At 29.1% G+C, this 18,269-nt stretch overlaps 1 protein-coding gene across 1 annotated transcript in view; it reads left to right on the top strand.

The window, feature by feature from the left end:
* The window catches only part of LOC101238093 (uncharacterized), a 119,220-nt gene that overhangs the window by 87,094 nt on the left and 13,857 nt on the right, over nt 1–18,269 (top strand). The window contains exons 16-18 of the mRNA XM_065800533.1: nt 2,412–2,507; nt 2,810–2,919; nt 12,696–12,800. Of these exons, the coding sequence (XP_065656605.1) occupies nt 2,412–2,507; nt 2,810–2,919; nt 12,696–12,800 (311 nt within the window). The remainder of the gene's footprint in view (nt 1–2,411; nt 2,508–2,809; nt 2,920–12,695; nt 12,801–18,269) is intronic.

Below are 18,269 nucleotides of genomic sequence, written 5' to 3'. Positions count from 1 at the left end.
TGTAGTGGATTAAAGGCTGTGTGTCAAATGACATACCAATATCATTCTCAATTAAACCTCATTCCTCTAAAGCAGTAACAACAGCATTTGGGTGTCCAGTTCCATTGGTTAGTTTAGCAGCAGTAAGCAACACTGCCTACATAGTATTTTGAATCAGATACTATGATAGGCAGTCTATCAATATGAACATTTGATTTCAAATCTTGCATCAGCTTGTTATCCCAGTGAACTACAAATGGAACATCTGTTTTAAACTCAGCTTTCAGTTTGTCAGCAATCTTGACACAGTGCTTTATGCACTCTCTATAAACTGAAGGCCTATTTTTATACAGTTCCTGTACAGCTCGTCCATGTGCTCTAGGTGTTTCTGTCAGCATAAACACAGCACTTATGTCTGAAACTTTAGACCCATCTATGGCCATCGCAGAAGTGATTTTTTTTTGTTGCTTATCTTGGCTTCTTTGGATTTGGAGGTATAGAATCCTCCTCACATGTTTTCCCTCTACTGCTACTGTCAGATATTTCTGACTGGACTAAGACTGAAGATGTGGATACCTCTTCTTCGTTATTCTGTCTATGTTTTTATTCCAAGATTTTTCTTTGCTCAAGGCGTGCTTCTTTATCTGCAAGGATCTTATCAATTGATCCCATAACTCCCTTTCTTCCAGGCTCCATTTATGGTAGGAAAAATTTATGGTCTTCCTCATCTTTAATTTCAGAAAGGGTATTTGCACTTGCAACATCAAAAAAATTTATCAGATCTTCTGTGAAAGCTTTTTCTTTTTCAATTTTTCTTAAGAAGAGCATATTGCTGGTAAAATTTCTCAACTTTTTCAATGATTTTGTTCTTATGACTCATAAGAATTATAGCTCTATTGCAAAATTTGACAATTTTTTCAATCAATTCAATTGATGCTTCTCTCTCTAATTGTCAACTTTTTCTCTTTGTGAAGATTTAGAAAGTAGCTGATCACATCTCCTTTTGATGGTAATTAACAACCTTTTATGTTATCCTTATGTCCCAAGAGAAAGACATCACAAGTCTTCTTATGACATTTTCTAATTATAATAATCTCTAATAGCTGAGAAAAAAATTATGTTGATAATAAAGATAATAAATTATGTTGATAATAAAGATAATAAATTATGTTGATAATAAAGATTATAAATTATGTTGATAATAAAGATAATAAATTATGTTGATAATAAAGATAATAAATTATGTTGATAATAAAGATTATAAATTATGTTGATAGTAAAGATAATAAATTATGTTGATAATAAAGATAATAAATTATGTTGATAATAAAGATTATATATTATGTTGATAATAAAGATAATAATTTATGTTGATAATAAAGATAATAAATTATGTTGGCTCTGAAAAAAGTGTACTTATTTTAGGTAACTTAAAAATAAAAAATATGTACAAAATATCTTGAACTTTTCTTTTTAGAAATAAAAAGTAACAATTGACAAGAGAAATAAAAATTAATAAATCCAAAAACAAAAAACACATTTTTAACCTTACAATCTGTTGTGCAATTCAGTAAATTCTGTGTATTTATAAGTTAACAGTGAAAGTTAATTGATGATTCATGCAATCTCTCATCTAGTTGGCTGAAAATCTGGATACACTATGATAGGATTGGCTAAGTTAATATATTATTTTCAAGAGTAATCTTGTTATAAGAGTGCTTTATTTCACAATCTTTTTAAAATAATTGCAAGATGGGTGTTATTAATAATCTAATAATTAAGTTGATAAACATGAAAAAACATAATGGTCATGAGCAAGCTCTAAATAATTTTTGATCCTTAAAATTTTCCATACAGAAATTTTTTTCCTCATGATGGTTATATATTATAGAGCATTCTATTTGTAGAATACACTAACATAATTTATATATATATATATATATATATATATATATATATATATATATATATATATATATATATATATAATATATATATATATATATATATATATATACACACACACACATGCACGCTTATTAATGATCCTTACATAAATAATCATGAACAAGTATACAACTGCAAAAGTGGGAAAATCATTGTTAAGCTGTTTATTTAAATAAATCTTTTTGTTTTTAAAGAAAAGTATTGTGATTTTGTTTGTATAAATATAGTTTATTTAATTATTCAACATCTGCAGGAACTTTATTCTAACATTGTTTTATGATTTGTGTTTGAACAGTAATTATGTATGAAGGACACTGGCTCAAGAAAAAATATTAACTTTTTTTTTATTGAAAAAGTGTCTAGATAAAAGTGGTGTTTTTAAAAATTAAAGTTAACAGAATATAGTATTACTGTACTGACCTAAAATTGCAGTACTATTATATTAGTAGCAGTAGATTAACAGCTTTACTTGTAAATATTTTTAGCTTCACTTCTAGCTGCACGTGTAATTGCTGGCATTTATCTAGAGCTTTCTTTCTCTCGTGACATTCGAACTTCATTAGCTGAAGATGCTGCTTCAGGTATTGTTTAGGTTTTGTTTTTTCGATAAGTTTTTGGTTCATTTTGAGTAAACCCATGTCTAAGATAACTTTTTATGAGTTTTTTCTAAATTATCAAAATTAGGCTAAAGAAAAATTCTTTTTTTTCCTTTAAGTTCCTCTATCAGTTTTTTTTATATCTATAAAAAGTTTTTTAAAAAGAAGGAACTTTATAAAAATTAAATGTTTAAAAAGTTTATAAAAAAATTGAAAATTAATTTTTTTATAATTAAATTTATAAGTCTAAAATTTATGCATTACTTTTTTGTATTTTTACTAATTAGCGTCAGCATTGGAAACACTTTGTAAATCTCATGACGATGAAACAAAAAGATTAGCACTGCAAACGATAGAGTTGTTGGTAATTGAAAATCAGGAATTTATAACAAGCAGGGTGAAGAAGTTTTACTTTTTTTAGGGTTTGTGGTTTGATTTGTAGTCAGGAATCTATTGATTATATCTCAAAGAATAGTTTGCAATAGGGGTGGCTCTTTTACTTATTTAAATGTAAAAATATGAATTTTTTTTTTTTTTTAATTATCTTTGCATCCAACAAGACTGCAAGCAACCACTATTAGAGTTGGAAGTTACTGGAGGAGAAAAGGTGAAGTTTAAAGAGCAAGATAACCAATTACAGACAACTTAAAAGATTACAAATTATATGAATCAGGAAAGCAAAATGAAGGAAGTGAGTTCCAAAGAACTGATGTTCGAAGAAAAAAACTAGACAAATAAGAGTTTTTGGAGCACTTCTGAACAGTCAGAGAAAAAGATGAGACTTAATTAAATGACTAGTAACACAAGTAATGAGTTTTAGTAGATGGCACAAGAGACCCTAACTCTTTAGAGCAGTGCCCACTATAGGTTTATAGAAAAGAGAAAGAGAAACATCATTACAACAATGTGGTAATAGTTCGAGGTAGGCTGCAAGAGCAGGTCCAACCATGTTTGCAATGTGTTTTTGCACCTTGTCCAAAAGAGATAGGGTCTAGTTCGAATATCCGCCCCAGCTATGGAAACAGTATTCCATCCAAGGATGGATTTGAAATTTATAGAGATAAAAAATAAAATCCGGAAAAAGAAAGTGTCAAGCACGATAAAGAAATTCAACCTTAGCAGATGCTAATTTTGCAATCAATTTGGTATATGGTTTCCATGAAAGATTGGAAGTAAAAGTTAATCCTAGAAGATGAAGATAGTAGATGACCCATCGAGTACATTACCGTTCATAAATATTGGAAAATCTAAATTATTGCGATAACGATTTGGTAAAAAAAATTGGGTTTTAGCTGAATTAAAGTTCACCAGCCACTGTGATCCCCTTGCTGTAGCAGAACTGAGATTCTTTTTTAAGCTCAAATTTTCCCTCCAAGCAAATAGAGTGTGTTGGCTTATCAAGACAAGAATAAATGGTAGTATTATCAGCAAACAATCTTGCCTTAAATGTGAGAATATCTGGAAGATCATTAATGTAAGTTAAAAAGAGTTTAGGGTCAAGGATAGAACCTTGAGGGACCCCTGAAGTTACAGGATATGAAAAAGAGTGCTGCCTGTCGAGGTTAACTTCTATACTATGATTGGAAAGAAAGGATTTTATAATCTTAAAGATGTTACCTGATACAACGTAAGGAGAAAGCTTGTGGAGAAGACCAGTATGCCAAACTTTATCAAAAACTTTAGAAATATCAAGAGCGATAGGCTTAATCACTCCATCTCTATTTAATGTATGATAAAGTCTATTGGTTATTACTGCTAGCTGTAGAATGAAAAGAAATGATCAAGAAGATCGAAATCCATATTGATGATCAGAAAGTTATTAGATTTAAAATGAGAGATTAAGTGTTTGTTAATTAAAGGTTCAAAAACCTTGCTTATGATAGAAAGAAGGCTAATGGGATGGTAGTTAGGCAAGTCAGATCACTCTCCAGAATTTTTGAAAATAGGGATAACAGATGCCACTTTCCAGCATGATGGAAAATAAAACTCTGATAAGCTCTTGTTAAATAGTTTTGAAAGTATAGATAATAGCTCCAGAAAACACTTCTGCAAGACTATAACAGGTATGTTGTCTGGACCACAACCTGTAGATGAGTCTAAGTAGGAAATCACTTTAGATACAGAAGCTGGAGTGATATGAATGTTAGGTAATAGATCAACCTGTTTGTCTGTTATATCAGGTAGAATGCAACTAGTGTAAGTGCAACTAGTGGAATCAAGAGATGATTTGATAAAAAGTTCTTAGCAAACAGTTCAGCTTTGTCTTAAGGTGAGGTAACAAAATCTAAACCATACAAGAGGTGTGGAACAACAGATTTGCCCTTATTATAGATACTGTTAAAGTTTCTCCAGAAGTCATGAGAGAATAATTTTTAAGATATAAATATAAGATTTCACAACCTGAGAATAGCGGGCTTTGGCGTTAAACAAAACCTTTGTAGTTTCTAGATATAGTAAACAGATGTTTGTTTTCTGGAGATGGTTGTGCTGGTAGATATGAAAGTAATGGTTTTGATAAGAAATGCAGCAGCACAATCATGAAGAAGAGTGAGGCTTGACTTAGAATCGTCAAGAGGTAAAAGTTTCCATGCCAGCCCAAATCCAAGAAGTTATGTTAGGAGCACATTTGTTAGCAGGAAGACGAAAGATTTCTATCCAAGGGCCATCACAAAGAAAATCACAGAAAGAGTCCCAGTCAGCTTTAAGGTAGTTGTAAGAGGTATAATGATAGGGGGATTCTGATGATGGAGAAGAGTGAGATAATAGTTTTAGAGAGATCAAACCGTGATCAGAAGCACCTAAGGGTGAATGTGGAGATATTGAGCACTGACTAGGATCAGAAACAAGACAAGTCAAGTAGAGAAGGTAAATGATTCAGGTTGTCTGGAAAGAGATTAGAAAAGTTGACTATTTGAGTTAGTGTTTGAGAAAGGCAAAAGTTGTTGGCCTTGATGCCTGCAGAGTCACTGGCACTAGAACATTGACACAAGCCATTCAGTCTAATGAGCATTAAAGTCACCAACAACAACAATATTGGCTGAAAAATGAATAGAGTGAGCTGGTTCAATTTGATCAGAAATAACATCAAAAAGAGTGCAATCTTGTGATAAAGGAGGGCTATACAGAACTAAGAGAAAGGTGATAGAGTGAAGTGGTGCTAAACAAAAGCACATAAAGAATGGTCGGTGGATCCTAGTTTCCGACAAGTTGGTGATTTCTTACAAATGTAAATGCCCAGGCCAAGCATGTGGCTATTGGAGTCTTTACAAATTAAAGGAAGATAACCATTAACATTAAGATCACAAGATAAGACAGCTGAACTCAAATTAGTCTCACAAAGAGCAAGTAGGTCTGGTGAACTTTGCAAGAGATAACACTAAACAGAAGAAAAGTTAATTCGAAGACCATGAATATTGTATAGTGAATGATGGGTTTAGTGAACTTGAGGAAGACAATGGATTTTATGTTTTACAGTTTTGAGTTTTGTGGCCTCGACAATGCACACCAAAATTAAGAACAGGGACACTATTTATGCGCAACATGGCACTGTTAGTACTCTGATATTTTACAGCTCTTGATGGAATCAGTCTCTCTGAGAGCTGAGTTCAGGAAACCTGACTACCAGCCGACCCCAGAACCATAAAGTTGAGTTTTAGCATTTTACATCCTAAACTGGAAACTATGTATTATAAATACATCTGCGCCAGCCTAATAAATGTAGAAGAGGTGCGATGCTGATCAACAGATAGAAAAGAGCCTCAAGGCAGGAGGTGTTTTAAGTTGGAGTTGGCTTATCCTTTGCTTAAAAAAGTGTATCCTGCAAGGCAGCAGAACATGAAGTAGGCTGTACTTGGTTACATCACACCAGTAGCAGGTTAACCTGACCTGAACTAATTACTTTTAAGCGTAAATTACTTTACATAAATTATATATCATGTAAAACTTAATTACTTAAGGTTAGATTTTTAAATAAGTAGCTGTTTCTTGAAAAATTTACTTTTACAAGTAAAATTAATTTGCTTTTTTTTTTTTTTACTTTCAAATGTAACTTACTTTTAATGGTAAAGTCATGTAAAGTATTTTACTTTCAAAAGTAATTTTGGTTATAACTATGTAAGAAATTTACATCGAAAGGTTATTTTTTTTATATGTAAAAAAAATTATTTATGAAGTAAACTTACATAAATATAATAGTTAAAATATATATAATAATAAAATATAAAGTATACATAATACTTTCATTATAAAGTAAAATAAAACTACATCATAAAACCAAATTACTTTTACGCATAAAAGTAACTAATTAGCAAAAATAGCTTACACAAAAGTAGTTTGAAAAAGTTGTTATTTACATTTATAAATTAAAGTAAATTTTGTCTTTGAAATATTATGCTATACTTTGTAAGTAAATGAAATATAAGTTATATTGTTTACTTTCTCAAAATACAGTCATTTCGTGTTGATTTAACATACATTTTGAGATGGTGTATTTTGAGGTAGTGTATTCATATCCATTGCCTGTTTGTGGGCACTTCTGGGTAATACTTCAGATAATACTCTGATGTATGTAGGCAGTGTTTGTGGCAGGGCATTGTGAAAGAATTTCTTTTCAGGTATATCATAAAGGGTGATTCTATATAATTAGAGGAAAATATAGTCAACAAGGGGGTGTACCAGTGAAGTAGTGATGGCTATTCTACTAGTACAACTGCATTAGCACTATGGCTCTCACACGGCTTCTTGCCATGTGAGAGCCATAGTGCTGATGCGGGTTCCTCAATAATCATTGATTTTCTATTTCATTTTTTGTTGAGTAGAAATAGGTTAGTGGCCATAATGAAGCTTAGGCAGATAAAGGGAAGGGGGCATAGTTTCTTGCTACGCTACTAGATTCTATCCATGCATGCAAACCTTAACTATGTCACTGTTTGTTAGAGCACGTTTTTTCTACAGTTTTTCTTTCTTTGTATTTGCTTTTTCAATCAAATATTTTGTTTTGGTAATATAGCGCAATATAACATCTTTGGTATTCGCAAGGACATCAACTGCTTAAAACAGTTTTCAAAAAAGTCAATATCTGATATAATCTGTATGATAAAAGAAGTGTTTATCAGATATAATCTTTCATTGTATTTTATCATATAATCTATTTGAAAAATGATTGTAAGGTGAGCTGGTTAATCTTCTACTATAGGTTGTGGGCATCTTAATATCCTTCATTTTGTTGCATTGGTGTCCAACCCGCACTAGGAAAGTTAGAAAAACTTCACGTTGTTTGTCGCTTATCAGTTGTCCTGGAATCTTGCAATTGATTTTTCTCGACCTTCCAGACTTGCTAGAGCTCTGAAACTTTCAGCATTTGTGTAAACTTGATAAACGTACATGTTACAATTGTCTTCAGTGCCAACCAGAGAACTCCACTTTTTTGAATCTTTTTATTTGTATGGTTTTACTTTATCTTTCAGACTTGTCAGAACTCTGATTTGTGTAGTCCCAATGAACATGATGTTTAATTTGGTTCTTGGGCAAGAGGGCTGTACCCTAATAATGTTTATTATGATTTTTTTTTTCTTAAAAGCTGAAATTTATAACTTTTTAGAAGGAAAGACTTTTTACAAAATAGCATTGAAGAGGTATTTTTTTTGAAAAGTTTACAAAGCTGCGCATATTTGTAGCTATGCTGCTGCTTTTTGCTTCTCTTCAGCGTGGCTGTTGTTAACAACCAATCTAACAGAAATGAAAATAATTTTTTTTTTGTTTATTTATTAATAGCTCTTCATAAAACTGGAATGAACTAATTTCAATTAGTCTATACCAGACAACAATTATTCCAGTTAGTCATCTCCAGAAAAAACTTTGATTTTGGTTAGATTAGTTTTTAACAACCATGCTGAATAAAAGAAGCCAAAATACAAAACTTAGAATAAAATTGCAAATTGCAGAGCCATTTCCAAAGCAAGAACAATAAACCAGACAGTCTTTTAAAACAAATGAAAAACTAAATTTTCACACTTTTAAATAACTGATGTAAATAACATCAAGATTTTAAAAATTAAAATTACAAGATTAAAAAATAATGATTAAAGTTAAAAAAGTAAAAGTAATAAACCTGAAAAAAAAATGAATAACTTTTCATAACCACAAATGTCACTAAGTTTAATTTATTTAATATAATTAGTAGAGTGGTTCATAAAAATCACACTTTCTAATTTAAAATAATTTTTTTTTTAATTATTCACCTCCCCAAGGCCAAGAAAGTCACAACAGTTGAGGAGACTACTTTTGTGGTTGCAATATTCTCTCAACTCCGAAACCCAAACCTCAACAAACAAAGCCGCTAAAACAAGTTTAGCATGGTACTACCAGAAACAAGTTTAGCATGGTACTACCAGGGACATGGTGTGGATCAAACTTGGAACTTCTCGCTTATGAGGCAAGCGCTCTACCACTACACCACTACCACATACCTATATGGTTGGTTGTGAAGAAAAGTATTCTATGTAATGAAATAATATCATGTTCATTTTTTTTTTGTTCTCTAAGTTTTTGTAACTTTTTTCACTTTAAATTTTCAAAAATTAAAGGTAAAAAGTTAACAAAAATGCAAATTACAATATTCAAACAACCAGATTCCAATCGCATATTTAAAATCAGGCCTGTAACAGCCTTTTTGTTTTTGTTTGAGGATTTATCTTTATGTAACAACACAGAGCAAAAGCTTTGCAATATTTTTGCTATAATTGGGGTTTGTTAGCAATAAACGCTTAAAATGTTTACCTCCCTTTTGTGCCATTAGCATGAGAGGGACAAGTTTATAAGATTTATATATACAAATTTTCTTAACACTTTAAAATTTAAGTTCATTAACAAGTCTCTAATGTCATGTACTAATCTCTTAGTGTTTGAAAATTATGACCATATAAATTTTGAACAACCTCGCTAATTATTTAAGGGGTTTAAAATATTATCTTTAATTAAGTTATAAGTTCGTTTGACAATCAAATTCTGTTCCTCATTTGCTCGGAGCAAAAGTTAATTTAACCATTTTTTGTGAATAAGTAATTAATTGACACAGACTTCATCATTAAAATTTGTCAAAGAATAATGAAGAAAAAGAGTTTTTATAAGTGACTTTATTATATAAAATCATTCGTATTTTTCAAACAACATCAAATTAATTTTATTTTCAAAGTTAATTTGATCATTGATTATTGTTTTTTTTATTGCATTAAAAAATTCTTTAATGTAGCAGTAGATTTTTTATTTTACATATATATGAGGTCTTTTAATGTGTTGTTAAAAACCATATTAAACTCATTTTAAAACTTTATAGATAACCAATTATATAATGATGTCTGCTTGCGTAAATTTTGAGATAATAATATAGTTATAAATAACTATATTTTTGGTTAATAAATATACTTTTGTCAAATAAAACATACTTGGGCGTCAAACTTAAGTATGTTCTTGTTTATATCACATTGGAATGTTTAGAAAAAGAATAAAATAACCACCTCATTTGGTTAGGGTGTAAGCTTTATATAATCATAACTTTTGAATTTTGAATTTTAAAACCTGTTGACTTCAATTTAATGTAAGAAAATAAAAAATAAAAATTACTAATTTGTTGCCCTAACATTCGGGTTAGGAATGATAAATGTTTTAAAGTATTTTTTTTTCCAGGCTCCAATCACTGTGAGTTGTATTTCTTAATCAAATTAAACAAATATTTCTGCTTAGCTACAGCTTGGGTTATATGTATATTACACAGTGGTGTAGCAAAACATTTTTGGCCAATAAGCATAGGTGGCCCAGGCGTCCAATTTCTATTTCTCTGGAACAATAGCTTTTACTAAGAAAAAAACAAAACTCTTGCTGTAGTTAGGCCTACTTGCCTTGCTGTAGTTAGGCCTACTTGCTGTAGTTAGGCTGATAACACGTAGATAAAGATATTTATCTGCGTGTTATCAGCCTACAGCGTGTTATCAGCCCACTATATTTATTTATGTAAGTATCTTTATCTGCGTGTAGGCAGGCTACAAGCAAATAAAGATATTTACATAAATAGTTCTAAATTTTTCATGCCCATATAAAATACCGTAGTTCATAAAACCAGTGCTGGATTAAGACTTGCAGGGTCTGGGGATATTTTTAAGCAGGTGAGCATTTTTTTATTTAAAAAAACCTTACAAAAATGAAGCATCCTCATAGAAATTTTAGGGCTCCTAAATCTGCAGGACATGGGGTTATAGCCCCCATAATCCCGGACTGATTTAAACTTTCCCTCTTTAGTTTTTAAATAATAAAAACTTTTATGCAAAAATTGTAAAAAGAACTAACAATTTGTAACAGAACTTTGTAAAATTTGTAAAAAGAACTAACAGAAACTTTGTAAAAAGAACTAACAATTGTAACAATTATACCTTGTTATTATATACACAATTATACCCAATTATACTTTAACAATTGTAACAATTATACCTAAAATTTGTAAAAAGAACTAACAGAAAATTTGTTAAAAGAACTAACAATCGTAACAATTATACCTTTCAAATAGTCTACTCTTTCATGGATATAAGTGCTTACTGTATATATATATGGATATAATATGCTTACTGCCAAGTTTCAGCTTAGTCTAAATTCTACTTTTTTGCATTACTGTTGTACAAGATCCTCTCAAAGTTGTCGTAGAATATAAGTAAAGTTACTTATTTTATCTAGATCACTTTCAATTTATTTTACAAATTATATAAAATCTAAAATGTAACTTAAATTTTATTTTATATGTTTCATTGTCGTGTTTTTCTCATTTATATTGTAAGTATATCTCTCATTTATCTATATTATGCAAGTTATATCTATGTTATGCAAGTTATGCAAACATATTTTCTACTATTATTTTATATTTTGTACTATTTCTATTGTGACTATTAAAATAAAAACTTGTTCTGACTATTTTATACCGTTTTTTTTAATTAGTCGTCACTGACACAGTAGCGTAGCTTTAAATAGTCATCACTGACACAGTAGTGCAGCTACAGTGTTAGAGTTTGTTTCACTTAGGCTATTGTATCATTTTTCCAATTAATTTTATCAAAACCTAACAGTCTCCAAGGTTTTGTTGGTTTGCTTTATGTTATAGTGTTAATGAATGATGACTAAAAAAGGGAATGGATATATAGGATAAAACTTTAAAAAAATTTAGAATGTCTTTTTATTCTTGTTTTTATGTATGTAATTAGTTATTTTTAATTAAACTATTTCTTCTGACATTATCCACTAGTCCTGTTACTCATACTAAGCTCATACTTTTGATGAGCTTTCAAAGCATAACTTTTGCTATCAACTTAATTACTTCATTCTAGATATCAACTTTATTAAGGCAACACTTTATTCTAGAATGTAGTGTTATAAGATTTTTTGTCAATTATTCTTAAAAAAAGATTTTTCATTATAATTTCAAATATTTTCAAAATGGTGACATTCTGGCAAGTTTGCAATTATTATTTTCTTTCTTAACATATTTTTCTTGTGTTTGTACATGATGACTGTTTTTGCATAGTGAGATGATGCTAAATTGGGCCAGAATAAATATGCTTTCATTTATCTGAAAAATATATTTGATGAATGGAATAAGTCTCTTTTTAATGCATGTGTTAAATTTCTTGATTTATAGCCAGTCCACAAAGCGCAAAAAAGAACTTGGAAACGTCATTTCTTGGAAAATGCAATATTATTTTTTAAATTTTTGGTTTTATTTGGTGTTTAATAGTAAATGGATTAGATTTTACATTGTTTGTGTAAAGTATATCATTTCCTATAATACTGGAATTGTTAAACATAAAATAAGATTTGTTAATGATTGGCTTTTGATTTTTTGAAATTTTGACACAGTTGACTGTATTTGGTTCTAGTAACTGCTTTTTGCTGGTCTGAAAGTTTTGGAATTGCTATTTTTTTTTAAAACTTGTATCTTTGTTTTTATGTTTCACTGATTAAGCCATTAGGATGTCTTTTTTGTGTCTCCCAAGTTATAGAGCTGACATTAAGAAAGTTCTACTTAGTTATAGAATTGACTTTAGAAACTTGTTACAAACTATTTTTTAAATATTAAACACATCTTTTACACAAATGCACACATGCGCCTATGTTATACTTTTTAGTCTTATTTAGGGTCAACTTTTGGATTATCTAATACAAATTCCAACATCTTCATCTGATGATCAGCTATGCTTGCTTGCTGGAAAGATACTTCTATATTATGCAGAAATAAAGAAAGTGAGGAAAGATTTTTTTTCTCTCTCTTATCATTTTTTGATAAACACTTTTTTGTTAGTATTATTTAATATATTATACATTTAAAGGTTTTAAAATTTAATATATTATACTTTTAAAAGTTTTAAAATTTAATATATTATACTTTTAAAAGTTTTAAAATTTAATATATTATACTTTTAAAAGTTTTAGAATTTTTATTAAACTATAAACTTTTTTAGCATCTCATTTGATACTTTAAATCATTATTATTTTTATCTCTTTTCATTTACAATTGAGCCAAACGTAAATTTAAAAATGAACTTTTTAATTGGCTCATTAAAAAAAATTTTAAAACAGGAATTGATTTAGTAGCATGAGAATTCTTACATTAGTTATGCATGTTTGCATGTATTGACAAATAAGATGAAGTTTCAACCCATGCACAAGTATCGGCGCAACATCAATATTAGATCAGCAACAGTTTTGATGTATTTTTAATAGTAGGCTCATCAGCAGGGCGTAAACAAAAAATTACATCAGCACGATGCCAACAATTGATCTGCAAGTTTAACTTTGGTGTGTTTTTGACTGATTTATATTTTATAAAACCTAAAAAAGTTATTAATGTGCGAGTGGTTTTTGTTTATTCTACAAAAGAAAGGAGAGAAATGTTTTAGATTCGGCTATAAATGTAAATAAAAATGTATAAACTAATAAATAAAATATGACATTAAAACAAAATAAAATATAACAAAAAAATATAAACTTAATAAATAAGGTATGACATTTGGCTTTTATGATTCTTTCTCTGGAAATTTTTCTAATCTCTCTGTAGTCCATCTCATCCTCATAAATATAAAGGCTTATAAATTCTCTAAAAAGAATATTTTAAGGTCATTATTGACCTTGCATTAGAGTTGTTTTTAACTTCCTAAATATTATTGTAAATTTAGTGTTATAAATCAATGCAAAAGTCTTCAATCAGACAAGGCTTGTAAACATAAGCTTTGTTCTTAATTCTTTTCACATACTCAAATATTTTACTGTCAAGGAATGCTGTGACAGTTTTGACATAATGAAATGATACTAAGTCAATCACAGTTTTCAAGTTTTTAATAAACCTTGAATTAAAAAAATCTTAAAAATATTTGACTCAAACTTTGAATTTAGACTATGTTTAAACTATTGGATTTAAACTATGTTTTACATTTTCTGGAGAAACTTTAATATTTTCTGTGTAGAATTGTTACATAAACTTAAATTTAAACTTCTGATTTAAAAAAACATAAATATAAAGATGAGTATTACTCAAAGGGTTAGGGTGCATCAAACGCCCCCTACTTTAAAAAAAAAATCTCTCCCTATTCTTGAAAATTTTTAAGTTGGTTTTCACAAGCAACTCTGTTAAATTTTTTTTTAATATAATTGGATTTATGGCCACCTCAAGCTTGAATTTTGCTACAAGATCCTAAATGCCAAAAAAATGCTTTTTAATTAATCATTTTTAATCATTCTCCATAAATAAATTAATCATTAAGCATTCTCTAAATATAAACTTAAAATCAAAGAAAGTAACCACTTTCTTGGTACTCTGTAAAAAACTGGTATCTCAGTAAAACTCAGTAAAAAATGGTACTCAGTAAAAAACTGATTTAAAATTTTTTCACTTTGTTTTTTGATTCCATCATAACTATTGCTCACTTGAATATAATTTTTTTTTTTTTCTTTTTCTTTTCACACCTTTTCATATCTAAGTTTTTCATACCCCTTAAATATTTATTCTATTCAATGTAACTATAGTAACATGCTATAGTAATTAATTTTAAATGTACCTAAATAATATTTTTTACATGACACCCGTCTTTTTTTTTGTCATAAACCTTTAATATTTTAATATTAAAATAGATATAAGAAGAATTTGTTTTTCTTTTTAGTTAGCTCATAATAGGTGCTACAAAAAACAAGAAGAAAAATTTGGGTTGATATATTTGCCTCTCATTCATGCAAGAAAATATAAAACGTCACAGCATGACCAATATTTTCTCATTGTTTTTTAGTTTTTAGATCAACACCGTGATTAAGCTAATATAGATGAACTGAATTATTAACTTGGCATTAAACAAAAAGTTTAGACATTACTCTTACAAGTTTTATAGCTAAATTACATTTTTTTAATTAAATTTTGAACAGGCGCACCTTTAATTAACTAATGGTAAACGTCACAGCGTGGCGTCACAGTGTGACCAGACACATTTGGGTAGTTATAAACCAGGTAAATGGGCTGTTTTTAATAAATTTAAAACTTAGTAGAGAGGTATTAGACAAATATATAATTACATCTTCATAAAAATAGTTCTCACATAGTAATCTTTAGAACACGCCCATACTATATCAGTGTCTAATCGCGCCCATATTATATTGCTGTCATATAAACAACGTTTTAAAGTTTTTTAGTGATTTTATCTGTAGACATAAGTTGTTTGACTAAATAGTTGGCACTTGAATAGGATGGCATTTGTTTTTTCCCACTACTGTTGTTAATTAGGTTCGCTGCAAATATTCCTGGTTTTGCTGGTGCTTATGTAAATAACTCATCAATTTTAAATTTTTTAATTGTATTTATAATATCTTCCATAGAAAAAAAATAGACATTGAAATTAATCTCATTTCTAACAGTTTCATGAAAGGTTATGGCATCAGTTATTATATGTTTTCTCTGGATTATTTTTTGCGTTGCTATTCTTTTAACGGTCCCACCAATAGCATGTACCAATCCTTTCCCATGTGAAGCAGCAAAAAAGTTCCAGAATAATTTTAAATCATGCTGCTCTTCCAACCAGGGTATTGCTGATGCAATAAAATGATATTTAAATTGATTACTTGGCTCGTTTGTCTAAATCTGTAGTATTTTAACACTTGATTCAATATAGTTAGATAATAAATTATGAACAAATACAAGAATAAATTTTTTTGAATGGCTTAAATCATCTGAAGCTATGACAGATGACGAGAATGAATTTTGGTACTAAAATACAGAAGTAAACACAGTAACTTGCTTCTTGTACCAATGTGCTGACTGCACTTCATCTTGCCACAAAGTTGAAAAACTTTCAGCAAAATTCACTTGAAGGGCAGCTGTGTCTGGTTTACTTTAAGGTTGGATCTTATGATCACGATGTCTTTGATTGTTTCTGTTTAATAAAATAATGCCAAAGAAATGAAGGTAAAGATTTTGAAAAGGTGCTGTAAAGATCATCAACTCTTTCCTTTTTTTTAATCTTTTTAATATAATCTTTTCCATTACCACCAACAACTTTTTCCCATTGGTACCATGTAATGCATTTATTCTTGTCATTTTCATTCAAAACATATAGATTATGAAACTTTGCAGCATCTTTGCATGTAGTACACATACTATTATAACAAATGTCTTTTTCACTATCACATCCAATGCTAAGAGGAAATTCATGTGAATAGAGTAGAAAATTTGAATCAATCTTTTGCAGGGCTTCAAGGATAAGAATTATATTTTGATGTCGTTGACAACAACAAACGTTTCTTGACATTGATTTAGACAAAAGCACATGTGGTGGGCATAAACTAGCAAACTTTGATTTTCCAACTGATTCTTCAGGATAATCACCTTCAAAAACAGCATAAGCTTTAATAACATTCACATACAAATGATGTTTTTGCAGTTTTTTCTTGTTCTTTAATCTCACCACAATGGTGTCTCTTTTACCAGGTGCTTGACGGGATATATCATCACACTGGTAAAAATCAAGAACCAATTTTACAGTTAAAGCATCTAATGCATTTTCACTATTTTTTTTTCTGGACTAGGGGTTTCATTCATCTTTGTTAAAAGTTTTTGTACAACTTTTGCTACTTTCTGATTTTGGTAGTGCTGATTTGGCTCTCTTAACAGCTTTTCCAAGAGTGCTTGCAGATTTGTAAGAGGGTGATGTAACAGCTACAGATTTTGATTCTGCTATTTTTTGTCTGCTCTTTCTCTTTCAATGCCTTTCTTTTTCTCGTTGAGCTTCCAATTTAGCAAGTTGTCTTTCTTTTCTCTTTTTTGAATCTTTTTCTTTAAATGCTTTGACGCTCAGCATTTTTGAATCTTTTTCTTTATTTCCTTTGACGCTCAGCATGAGTAAGAGACATATTAAACCCTTGAATGATTAAAAAAAAGCAACACAATAGTTATGGAGATGGACATATTACATCCAAGGCTCAATGGAGTTACAACTATCCTTTACAGAGAGGCTCTATGTATCCCAAAACAGAGCCTCAAGGATAACTGAGCAAATGTTGCCTATCCAAAACATACCTATATTTCGTAGTTTTTGTAAAAAACGCAAAGAAAGTTGCGCAATAATCTGCCCGAATAAAGTTGATAAAAACTAAAGGTTTCAGTTAAGCAGTTATGAATATTGTTATAAATTTTGTTAAAAAATTGTCACACCGTGACGTCACAGCGTGACATAAAACGATTCTAAAAATAACTTGAGCTAATTATTTTTTTAAACATGTTAGTATTTATTTAGATGTACTAGATAGAGTTCTCATTGCGCTGGAATTTTGAAATCCTAAATTTTATTGGTTGTCTTAGAAATAAAACTATTGGTACCCATTGACACAGCGTTACAATTTGGTAATAACATTTGATTAAAATAAATGGTTTTCTAAATTCGTCTGGCAATAAATATGTTTTTATCATAATTAGCAATGATTAGTGCAGCTAAAAATCTGATTGCAATGAGCAAGACAGTTTTTGAATTTTTTATAGGTTCAATTGAACTTGGGCGATTAAAAATGAATTAAATTATCGCAAAATCGCCTATTTTTACCTTCTGTTTCAGCCCATATAATTTTTTATGATAGCGGCATACTATAACAAACTATATATTTTCTGAAAGAGGAAAAGTAGAGCTTTCTACTGATATGTAGTATTATGTATATTGGCTTCGTTTAATTTTTTCATTTTTTGTGAGACGGTCGTGGAATTGCGCTATACATATTTAAAAAATATATATATATTATATTTAAAATATATATATATTATTACATGAATATCATAGTAGCATAAAATGAGTAAATATTTTCAAGATAACGCAATATTTTTTTATTCTTGATTTTTCATTAATACATAGTTATTAAGCAAGATCTTGCGTATTTACTATCTGTGCACATTTTTCCCTAATTAATGAAGTTGTTTTCTTTTGTTTAATTAAACTCAAGGAAAATAATTTAGTCATGTTTATCTTCCTTGACCTTCAGTTAACTAAGATATTAATTTTAAAATTTTAATCTATTAGCATAAGAGAAACTATAGTTTTGAAGAAATTTACTAAACAGTTGTTATAATTTATTAAATAAATATTGAATAGTCATTTTTTAATTATTATAATTAATCATTTTAAAAAAATAATAAATTATAATAATTAAAAGAATAATTATTATAATTAATTATTTTCAAAAAAGCCA

The sequence above is a fragment of the Hydra vulgaris genome, chromosome 06 (genome assembly GCF_038396675.1).
Source record: "Hydra vulgaris chromosome 06, alternate assembly HydraT2T_AEP".
Taxonomy (NCBI): Eukaryota; Metazoa; Cnidaria; class Hydrozoa; order Anthoathecata; family Hydridae; genus Hydra; species Hydra vulgaris.
This window is presented reverse-complemented; position numbering and strand designations above follow the sequence as displayed.